General features: G+C 42.6%; 1 protein-coding gene across 17 annotated transcripts in view; it reads right to left on the reverse strand.

Annotated features, from left to right (window-relative positions):
* The window catches only part of LOC121569307 (eukaryotic translation initiation factor 5A-1), a 72,968-nt gene continuing 60,600 nt past the window's right edge, over window positions 1-12,368 (reverse strand). For 11 of the 17 annotated variants that reach the window (XM_041880141.2, XM_041880142.2, XM_041880140.2 and 8 more), the window contains 4 exons: window positions 3,144-3,331; window positions 2,778-2,882; window positions 479-610; window positions 1-381 (listed from right to left, as the gene is read on the reverse strand). In XM_041880141.2, the coding sequence (XP_041736075.2) occupies window positions 313-381; window positions 479-610; window positions 2,778-2,882; window positions 3,144-3,331 (494 nt within the window). In that variant the 3' untranslated portion in view covers window positions 1-312. Of the gene's footprint in view, window positions 382-478; window positions 611-2,777; window positions 2,883-3,143; window positions 3,332-6,610; window positions 6,689-11,269; window positions 12,310-12,368 lie in introns of those variants that run through there. The other 6 variants (XM_041880149.2, XM_041880157.2, XM_041880156.2 and 3 more) reach the window with 2 other exon arrangements.

The raw sequence follows: 12,368 nt of genomic DNA on the forward strand, positions 1-12,368 counted from the left end.
TCAAAAAAAGAATCTATATTTCACCAATAAGTACTTTTCTTTATATAGTAGATTATGTATAACTAAACAAAACCTCAGTGATCCGGCAGAATGCCACCCAACACAGCGAGCGTGCCGTGGTAACGGTGGGACAGCCCGACAGCGTCAGGAGAGAGAAACCAAAAAACGAGAGGGGAAAAAACAAAGGAGTAATCACAACAGAATGATTGAGGTGGTCTGAAGGCCGTCGCTTTGGTGACAGAAGAACCAATAAGAATGTTAGAGACTGGTTGTGGGTGGAGTTTGTTGCCTGGGCAGGCCAGTCCTGTCTTTCTATTTGCCACCGGTCATCTGCTTAATGGCCACAGCACACTCCTCCCCCATAGCAGACAGCACAGAGACCTGCAGACAGAGATATGATTGGTTAAGGCTAAGACCAACAAACCCGTCAAGCTTCACACACCACCCAAAACGCGCACACACCCAGTTCCAGACTCACCAGGATATCCTCCGAGGCGGCAAACTTCTGCTCTATCTCCTTGCCCAGGTCTGAATCAGGCACACGCAGGTCCTCCCTCACGTCTCCATTGTCACCCATGAGGGACATGAACCCATCAGTGATGTTCAACAGCTGGAAACACAAAACATGTTACATCCACAGTCGGACACATGAAGGCACATTCCAGGTAGTCTTTATTTTAGACACCCTGTGCAGATCAGAAAGCAATATGCAAAAAAATAAATCAGGCGATGATGTGAGAGATGAGCATGTTAGAAAGTGTGTGTGTTCATTTGTTTTGTTAGCCATCACATCAGGTGTGTGATCTGGTCACTGTGGTGTAACGGCCATCTCCAAGGAGATCTCTGTAGCAAGAACCATTCACACTCACACCACGGGTATTGGGCGCAGTGCTGGGTGATCGTCTTGCATTAGAAAGAGTGCATTAACACAGGGGAAGGCTCCAATGCCAACCAGTGTGAGCAAATATACAATTTACAGTTACATTTAAAGTGGAACTGACAGCGTTTTAACTACTTTGCAGATATGAGACAAACAGACAATCATAAATCAGTCAAATATTACATTCCCAGTTTATGCTACAAAACCAACTTTGAGGTTTTAAAAATAGATTATATTTCACTCAACATTCCATGATGTACACTAAGGCATTGTTGGCAGAATAGATGGATGCAGTTCAATGCATGATTAATATAATTCACCAACACATTTCTTGGTAGTCCAAAAAAATATTGCTATCAGGTTGTAAATCACAGCTGGCCTGGTACATTGTTTGCTGCCGCCATTCAGGATGCACTGTCAGTTTCCATGACTCAATAATTTGGACAAAAACGGATGAATGTAACTAAGGCTGGGAATGTCAATACAATAAAACTAGCAAGTGCAATGATCACAATTCAGTCATAACGTGGCTAATAGGCTAGCATATCTATTTATGTAGCAAGCTAAAAACACAGAGCCTAACGTTAGCTAGCTGGTAGGAGGATATCATTGGAGTGGGTGAGTAACTGACTTTTCCCTCTCATTGTTTTTCGGTGGCTATACACAGCTAGATATACAGGTATCATTTGATTAGCTAGCAAGAACTTGAACAACTGTTATCCAGTTAGCATACAGTACCAGTCAAAAGTTCAGACACCTACTCATTCAAGAGTTTGTCTTAATTTTATTTACATTGTAGAATAATAGTGAAGACATCAAAACTATGAAATAACACATATGGAATAATGTAGTAACCAAAAAAGTGTTAAAACAAATCTTGTCAGATTAAGTGTCATTCTTCCTGGGGGTTTACGTGAACCAATTTTTTAAAAATATTTAATTTAGCTAAAATGCTGTCAGTTTCACTTTAATATGTGATCAAATGTGTTTAAATGAAGTACAGAGAATGAGTGAGAAGCACTATGAGGCACCCAATTGACCACGCCTTAAAGGCGCTGCATGGTCAATCCGACATCTGCATTACGTAGCATTTACGGTGATACGGCCTCTGCAGAAGTCAGGGCATTCATACTTCTTGCGCTTCGTGGAGCAGCGCAGAGCTGTTGAGCAGAGCGTGTTTGTGTTTATACAGGACCTCCCCCCCCCCCTACCGTCAACCAATCATGTCAATGCAGAGCTCTACGATGCCCTCCGCATTGTTAAAACATGTGGGAGGCGCACGGCGATGAGGTACGGTGCTCGATTTGGTCTATGCATGCCTCCGGAGGACCGGAATTGCACCACACCCGCCATACTGAGCCTCTGACCACATTATTGGACCAAGCATAAATTGGCTCGAAGTCCTACCAAACACGTCAACGTATTTGATCCTGCTTTGTGACAGGTCTACCCCCCAGGTAATGTAACCAACCGGTAAACAAAGGGTTGTGGACAGTAACTTCCCAATGCCTCAGCAGCTACTTCCTCAGAGCAGTACAGCTCCCTGAATGCATCTCTGGACAAGGATGACAGCAGTTCTCACTAGTCCCCATACACACCAACTGACAGGCTAAAAACCATGTGACCTGCACAACTACAGAACTACACAGGCAGTCTTCTGGGAGTTTCTAGCCTTATTATCCCAGACTGTGGTTGGATTGACACCAGACAGTGACTGCAGTGTTAAGTGGATTTGCTAGTCTCTTGGAAAGTAGTGTCCTGATAGAATTAGTCAAGTCATTATTGAATTAGTACACAAGAGGTTAACTGGTATTATAAATCTGTGGGACATGTTGGATAAGAGAACCCTTGTGGCATAGGAAAATCTTCACTGGGCAGGAAGGGAGCTCAGACTGACCTGGAACTCATTCCTCTTGATGTGGGGCACGTCCATGTTGTGGGTGGAGGGGCACATGTCCTCATACTTCTTGTTGGTGAAGATGTCAATGCCCACCATGTTAACCTAAAGAGAGGAAGGAGAGTTTTACTACACCACTAATAGCATTGTCATAACAAGTTAAGTAAAACCTAATTTGATGAGTCAAAAGTTATGATTAGTGAATTCAGAAAAAGCATTTATTGGTCAATTACTACAGATGTGGACAATGCATGTACACCCAATGCCTGTTCACCAGAATTCCCCAATACTGCTGTAAATGTCCACCCTCTAGCAGGGGCATCCCTAGAGTGTAGTATTTGTATGCATGTCCAGTCAATCCCCTACCTTGGCGTGTCCGTGCTTTCCTGTCTTGGAGGTGGACATTTCCACGATCTTGCAAGGGCGTCCCTTCAGAACCACGTAACCATTCTTTCGCAGGGCAGAGCACTGCATAGGAATGGTGGCGGAGGCGCCAGACTCTCCGGTGGTGAAGTCAAGATCGGTGTCTGCCATGGTGCGATGGATTTGGGGCACTGCATGGGAAGAGGGAAAGATGCATAGGTTAGAACAGGCAATTACAGCTACAGCAGTGCCAGTTGAATTCAATGATGTATGAATACTGATCAGAAAAGTCCAGAAACCCTGATTTAAAAATCAGGAAAAACGTCCCCGATTGAGCTACCGCACTGGCAATACAGCCACTGGTCTGTACTGAATACATTTTTACTTTCGACTATATAGTCCCAAAACTCAGTCCACTCTTAACATTCTGAGAGACATCACAACACTTAAAATACCAGAGAAATGACTCACACATTGCTCAGATCAAGAACAGCAAGTTCTAAAAGGTGTAAAGAGCCAATGAGTGTCTACACTAATAATTTGATATTAAAACTGATTATGGCAGTAGGCCGAATATGGCAATAGTGATGTAAACATCTTACTCTGCTCATCTTAAATCGGCATACGGTCAGAATCTAAGTAAGCATACGCCGATTAAAACACCTGGTTTTCTGAGCAATCTCCCAAATTATTAGGACATGTAAACAGCTTAATCAAGAGTTCCAGCAGTGTATTTGATCTGCGCATGTGCCAGCATCGATCAGACTGACAGCGTCATTACATTTTGTTACACCAGAAGTATACTGTTACAGTTCATGAGGAAATCAGTCAATTGAAATAAATGCATTAGGTCCTAATCTATGCTTTTCACGTGACTGGAAATACAGATATGAATCTCTTGGTCAAAGATAGCTATAAAAATAATGGGCCTCAGGATCTCATCACGGTATTTCTGCGCATTAAAATTGCCATCGACAAAATGCAATCGTGTTTGTTGCCTGCAGCTTATGCCTGCCCATACCATAACCCCACCGCCACCATGGGGCACTCTGTTCACAACGTTGACATCAGCAAACCGCTCCCACGTGGTCTGTGGTTGTGAGGCCAGTTGGATGTACTGCCAAATTCTTCTCTAAAAACGACGTTGGAGGCATTTTACGGTAGAGAAATGAACATTCAATTATCTGGCAATAGCTCTGGTGGACATTCCTGCAGTCAGCATGCCAACTGCACGCTCCCTCAAAACTTGAGACATCTGTGGCCACCTTTAATGATCATGCTGTTTAATCAGCTTCTTGCTTGATATGCCACACGTCAGGTGGATGGATTATCTTGGCAAAGGAGAAATGCTCACTAACGGGGATTTAAACAAATTTGTGGAGTGTGTTCTGTGTGGTGCATACATTGGATTTATCCAAAACGTAGGCAATCAAATTGTATGCGTAGACTAAACAGAAATAGTAGCAAAAGGTGAATGTTGTACTTTTGTTGCACACATATCCACTAAAAATGTTGGGTTACATAATGAGAAAAGTTGGACAAGTTATTACAAAGCATTGATGCAATGACACTTTCGGTCTACTCAACGTGTTATGCGCAAGTGAAGTGAGTTCGGAAAAACTGGAAGCATGCATCTTAGAAATAGTTCACATACAAACTTTATATGGCCGAACTCCGAATCAAATAGGGTTCCCATAAATAACATGGCCGCTGTGGTAGAACATTTATTTTGATTGCCGATTTTCTGCATTTATCAAAGTTGATTGATTTCAGACATGTCCATGTAAACAGGATTATTAGTTATTGCAACGCATGTTAAAGTTGAAATGAAACTATTATATTAATCTGAGAATGTAACCATACTCAAATCAGGAAATTACTGAGCATTTGGCTTCTGACCATTTGAAATCGCATCCTCCTAAGTATCATAGACTTCCTGATTAAACTTTACAAAACCATCCTTCCATGCTCGTGGGGAATACGTCATAGCCAACATGTGGAGCTGGCGTGTCAAACTCATCCCATGGAGGGCCTAGTGTCTGCTGGATTTCCATTAAATTAAGACCTCGACAACCAGGTGAGGGGAGTTCCTTACTAATCAGTGACCTTAATCAATCAATCAAGTACAAGGGAGGAGCGAAAACCCGCAAACACTCGACCCTCCGTGGAATTAATTTGACACACGTGATGTGGAGGATGATAACGTGGGCATGCTGGACGTCCCAGCACGCGTGGAAAGATTGCAAACAACCTTAACGGCGACTGCTAACAAATTTATTTCACAGATCAGACGAAAAGAGTGGACCAGGGCCCGACCTCGTCTGGTTAACCATTCCCACGCCCTGTCCACGTGTCCCAGTTTGGCCTGCGCCTTCGCTCGGGAGGCAGAACCGGAGTTCGCCGCGCAATAAACCTGCCGCATCATGGTGCCCCGGTAAATAACGGGTAGGCCTGGCCCGGGACGTTCGGAACTGACCCGACAACATTTATAGCCAATGTTGGCTAGACAGCTTCCTCTGCGCTAACGTCAACTAACTACTGATATAAACACAAGTACCAGCGATACCGTTCAGCCAATAAGTTTGGCTAGTTAGTAAAAAAAAAGGCTAACAATAAGATTCTGCCAGGCCCGGCTACAACACGTAACTAGCTAACCTTAACTATGCCTATGGATGAACAAATTGGGACAATACATACACTAACACCGATTACGGATTATAAAGACATACATACCAAATAGTTGTTAAATTAATAAACGACTCGTTGGTTTATAAATAGAAGCGATAACGTGTTAGCCAGATGGCTAGATTGAAAGCAGTGTTCGCTTGCTACTGTTACTTAGCTAGCTAGAATGACAATTCCATGCTGTTGGTGGAAAACTAATTATTAATTTTAGAGGTTTGGCATTTAATCCATGCCAATGGAGATAACGTTCCCGTATTTGTACAAAGATAACATTCATTAAATGTAGCTACGACATGCTAGCAAGTGTTAGTTATTTACAAACACATTGTATTACCTAGCCAATTAGCTAATGTTATCTAGCGATTACCTAAAATGTCTCAACAAATGGTCATTTTCAGAAAGTTAATTGTATGTATGGTTTGTTAACAAATAGTCTCATGTCAAAGTACATTACAACATGGTTAGCTTTCCTAGCGGAGTTGTCAACATTCGGCTAGGCTAGTATGTCTAGCAAGACATGACTAACAACTTCCAACAAGCGCGCGGAAGGCCTCATGCCTCTTTTTCAGTAGAGCCGTGGCTACAGAAACGTGAAACATGGGACCCACACCCTATCGCTGAGAGCACCTACACTCAGCAAACAAACTTCATTTCGACCTTTTCACTTCTCTTTCGACTACCAAAACCTAAAATGAATCTGACCAGTCAAAAATAAACTGACATTAAACTACTAAAAGTTGTATGTTTCCCCCCGTGAACAGAAGCACGCGCCATGCAACGCTTACCTTCCAGGAAAAAGAGGAACGGGACTGCGCAAGCGCGACCAATTTTACTGCGGCATCCGTAGGGTCGTCACTAGTTACCACAGCCACAAGTTCATAAACCCCGCCTATTTCTACAATTTATCTTAAAATGTTATTTTAAACCTAACACTAACCTTCCAATTGGCTCATTCCTTCCCCCTCCTCTGCCCTGGAACTATTCCCTACGTCGTTGCTGTAAATGAGTGTGTTCTCAGTCATATTATCTGGTAAAATAACCACACTGCTAACGTTATGCCTAACCTCAAGACCGAAAAGCAAATATTTGTTTTCATGAATTTTTACGATAGTCAGTTGACTGTGCTATCAAGTGGAAACGCATCCCTATAGGTTTCCATTAAAGTGGACCTTACATGTTCTGTTTAGAGAAGAATTGTCTCTGACAGCCAAATACTCTATCTATACGTTAATCGATTTTCAATTGCGGTACAATTGTAAAAACATAAAGCCCTCTACTTTCATATCACATCCAAATAATTTCACAAAAGCTAAATATACACTTACTGTACACTTTTTTTAACGCAGTTGCAGCCGACAGTATTTTTCAGTGACAACCCGTTTGTGGCGTCCTTCCGTTCACACACAGGTGTTCGGAGACCCAGATAGCTAATTAGCACAGTTATGCCTTTAGTCCATGAGCCAAGGGGGTCGGTCGGGCTCACTTGGGCCGACGATGTCTCATAGTGATTTTTTTGAAGGTATATGTCCCTAGAGTTGGAAAATGTCTGATAGCAGTGCAGCAATTGTAGCTTTCTGTATGTTATCACTCTTTATTTCATTTCTCCCATAGGAATTTTAGCCTATGACAAACGTCAGTACATAACATGTTATTGCTCACTTATACCCTTTAATCATATATAATTGGAAAGCTTAGATTCACAGCTATCCATCAGACACGTTTTCAGGTCAACAGGACTTTGACCTCTAGGATACATATAAATATTACCTGTATAAATGGCTTTAAAAAATGAACCTGATACATTTTAAACTTTGTTTGATAAGTGGTTCTGAAAGTCGTGAAATTACCTTTCAAATTATATATAATATAACCAACTTTGAAAGCATCAGCTACAACTACTATTTACAAAATCACCTATATTGTACCATTGATATTGTCTGATGATTGAGGCACCACATTGCACACACACAGCTAGAACAGGGGTTTAAAAAGAGTAGTAGATACTGGGCCCTCACAGAATTCACGCATTAACCCCATTGAAGTATTTTTCCAATTTGGCTATAATTCTGTATTCCTTTGTGATTGGTTGAGTTCGTCTTGCAAGGCCTGGTGCCCCTGGTGGGCAGAGTTTGTTCATTTTAGTCCATTCCATTGGTCCTTAAGTGAAATCTCCACCCACCCGGGGCACCAAGCCATAACTCGTATACAGGTAGACCAGAGAAGCCACATCCCTGACCCTGATTAGAAGCACCTGCTGCTCACTTGTTCCCTATCAATGCTGTTTTGAATGAAAAAGATGTGTACCTACACACTGAAGAAGGCTGCAAAGCTGTGTATGCTATCCTTGATGCAGTGAAAGTAAAAAATTAGGTAAGCTTTATGCAACATCCTTTTGCTTAGGGTACCTACACGGCCGTATATCCATGTTACAGCGCTTGTTTACGGAAACAGACGGAAGACCGAGGCGCACCTAATTGGCTATTTGTGTCTCCGAACACCTGTTTGTAAACGGAAGACTGACGCCACCAACGTGGTTTAAAACAGTGTACAGCAGTGGAGGCTGGTGGGAGGAGCTATAGGAGGACAGGCTCATTGGAATGGTATCAAAGGAACGCAGTCAAACATGATTTCTATATGTTTGATACCGTTCCATTTATTCCATTCCAGCCATTACAATGAGCCCATCCTCCTATAGCTCCTCCCACCAGCCTCCACTGGTGTACAGTAAGTGTATATTTTGCATTTGTGAAATTGTTTTGATGTGATATGATAGTAGAGGGTGTTGTGTTTCTTGAACTGCAACGCAATTGAGAATCGATTCACATTTAGATGGAGTATTTGGCTGTTTTGGCTGCCAGAGCCAATTCACCTCTAAACAGAACATGTAAAGTCCTTGGACTACAAGGAGTAACGATAGGCTCTTTTAGTCCAATATTGGGCTATGTTTGCTGAAGATAGTACACTGGATGAGAGGGAATATAGGCTCATAACCCAATAATTTAATGAGAGAGGAGAAATGAGTCATTCACACACAACACATCTTTAATGCATGTTGACATTTGGAAACATGAAGTGTGTGAGTAGGTTACATGGAAGTGTAAAACAAAAAGCATCCAGAATCACATGTATCCATGTTCATCAGCCATACACCCTACCTCCCTCTGTGTGTCGTGTTGACACAGGGAAGCAGAACACTAAATAAGTCAGTATTAACTTCTTTATTGCTAAACTGGAAGGAAGCTAGGATCCAGTGTACAAATACCATCCCAACATTGTGTTCCCTCATCATCAATGTTTAATAAAATTATCCTCACTAATTAAAAACAAATATTTGTGACGTGAGCTTGGAGGCCAAAAAAGTATGAAGAAGCTGTGAGTAGGCCTACTGCAGTCAGTCCTGATCTGCTCTCCCCACACCTCTACATGCAGACAACCAGAACAGAACACCGGAGAACTGCTCTCAGACCAGTGGTTGAAGTGGGCTGGTGATGACCGGTACTGGTACAGAGATCAGGCTCTTCTGATTTGCTACAGCTTGAGTACCGGCACCTCTGATAGAATAATGGCTGTAAAATATGGACCCCTTTTACTATAGTCTTTTGTGACAGCCTTAACAGCTGAGATTACATGTAGTGTAACATTTTAAATGAATACTGGCAACTTTTTCATTCCACTTCAAGCACTGTCACACAAGACACAGATCATGGAGGTGAAGCACCTTGGGTAATCTGCCATACACACACATGACACAGATCATGGAGGTGAAGCACCTTGGGTAATCTGCCATACACACACATGACACAGATCATGGAGGTGAAGCACCTTGGGTAATCTGCCATACACACACATGACACAGATCATGGAGGTGAAGCACCTTGGGTAATCTGCCATACACACACATGACACAGATCATGGAGGTGAAGCACCTTGGGTAATCTGCCATACACACACATGACACAGATCATGGAGGTGAAGCACCTTGGGTAATCTGCCATACACACATGACACAGATCATGGAGGTGAAGCACCTTGGGTAATCTGCCATACACACACATGACACAGATAAACCCATGGAGCCAGAGCCCTCTGTGGCTTCAGATCTACATACAGCAGTATTGACATTGGTTTTAATCACAAAAAGAACATGAAAATCACAACTGAGATTAGCACTCAAACAAGGAAATCATAGGGACCCTCTGCAGAGCAGGACTTCATTTTATGTCTAGTGTTACGTGTGTGTGTGTTAAGGAGCTCAACATGGTGGACAAAGCTGGCGGGAAGGGAATTACGTGGCCAACAGTGTGTGATGGTGCTGCTGTGCATTTTAGATTTTAGAAGAAGACATCCAGACAGAGAGAAGTAAAGCAGTAGAGGATGTCTCCGTGATCACGTCTGTACAAGGAAGGACAGTTACGTTTCAACATCATAGTGGAGTACCAGTCTGGGGGCGGGTTATTGATCCCAGTGATTCAGACGAGTTGAAAGCACACACACACACACGCTCAGTCACACAATGCACAGACGATCTTAACAGTGGCAGAGTTTAATCCTCATATGCACACACACTCTGATACTTACAAAAAATGTAAATACAAATTATACCACGATAAAAACACATTTTAGAAATCCCTTAAACCATTTTCTCTATTCTGTAGAAAGCCTTCTAGTATGAACATGATGACTGTCTTTTTCTAAATGATCAGTCAGATATCATAATGAAATGCTTAAATCACATTTCCCCTACGGTTTCTTGGAATCAACCCCCTTCTCTCTAACCTATACCCCTGCAGTGTTCACAGATCTGACAGGACTAGATATGAGAAAGCAAGATGGCTGCCAACCCAGGTTCATACACCAGTCGGTCACACTTATATTTATCCATACAACCCCACATCAGTAGTCTATCAACATTGGTTCAGTACACACAGACACCCTCCTCCACTTTCACCAACTACCTTGGCAGATCTTATGTTACAGAGTCAGACACAGTATCCTAAAAAACGATATGTGATTCAAGTGAATATAGTGGAGATTCATAGTGTGGTCATTCTACCTGGCCGTCTAAAACTAGTTTAAGTACATTTAAACCACAGCAGTCTAAGGTCCTGACTGACGCTAACATGGTGAATCTCATTTTGGAAAGTTAATAGTCCCAACCACGCATCTCTCCAGTTAGACCTGTGTATTGCCTTAGTTTAGAAGTCAGAATTGATGACAAGTAGAATAGGTGTCACTATGCACATGTACAGAAGCAGGTGAACCAACGGAGGCAGGGGAAGAGATGGAGAGAAGAGGTGGAGTGTAGGAAGAAGTCTGACCATTAACCAACCCATACGTTTGTCCAACGCAGCCATTTTTATCTCCATATCAAATCATTTCTGGTAACAATTAAGTACCTTACCGTGATTATTTACAATTAAAATGGTAAAAAAGAAACAGCTTCTTAGCAAAGAGCAATTTCTTAAGCAATAATTTTGCTAGTACTATCTGGGAGTGGTTTGAGTGGGGAGGGGAAAACAGAAAATTAGCTGCTATTGGCAGAGAGGATTGGAACTCTTTCTTATTGGTCTAACTCATTTACAAAAATAGTGATGTCACCATGGAAGCCCAAAACCCCCACCAAAACAGGAGGAAGATAAAGGAAACAAACTCAGACTGCTCTCGTTCTCTCATCATCCTGTCTTCCTTTTCTCTGTTGTTCCGTCTCAGTGTAAGAGTGTCCAATAGGAAAGCAGGTCTGTTTCAGATCATAGAATGTGGCATTTACAGATGTGTAACGATAGAAATATGGCAAATAGATCGACTGTCAAATAGAACATTCGCAGAGAAAGTGGGGAGCACAGGTGAACTAGAACAAGAATGGCATCTATGCCAAGAATATCATATTTTTGGTGACAATATTGGTATTTTTTCAACTGCTCCAGCAGTCAGGAATCTACACTCACCCCCACCATATATACACACAAAGGTCAGGGGTCATGACAATACGCTTGGTCCCTGACCCCATTAGGGAGACTACACTAGCACATCCTGTCACCACCTCTCAAAAACAACAACACCTGGGATAAACACGGAGGCTACGTCCAAAATGGCTACTCTGACCAAAAGTATTGCACTATATAGGAAATTGGGGGCCATCTCGGACGAAGCCTGAGAGAAACTAACACAACAGAGAGAAAGAGTTGTCTGAGTGTGATCTGCAGAGTTGCTGTTCCTCTCTGGTTCCTCTTGTGGAGGTAGGTTGGTACTGCAAACGTCTGCCTGGCTGGGAGACTCTCTCCTCCTCCCGTCTCTGTGTTCACTCGTCTGTCTCAGTTCTCCCTCTTCATCCCTCCATCCTGTCCTCTGGTTAGGGATGTACAGTATGGAGGGAGGATGTAAGGAGGAGGGGTTACCAGGGTTACCAGTTCATCATAGAGCTCCGGTTCAGGGTCATGAAGAAGACTTGGCTGCTGCCGCCGGAACGCACAGAGGCGAAAAACACCTGCACAAAGCATCATGAGGAGGGTTAGCATGTGTGTTGGCTTATATTTTTAGGCTTTC

Source organism: Coregonus clupeaformis, chromosome 7 (assembly GCF_020615455.1).
Source record: "Coregonus clupeaformis isolate EN_2021a chromosome 7, ASM2061545v1, whole genome shotgun sequence".
Taxonomy (NCBI): domain Eukaryota; kingdom Metazoa; phylum Chordata; class Actinopteri; order Salmoniformes; family Salmonidae; genus Coregonus; species Coregonus clupeaformis.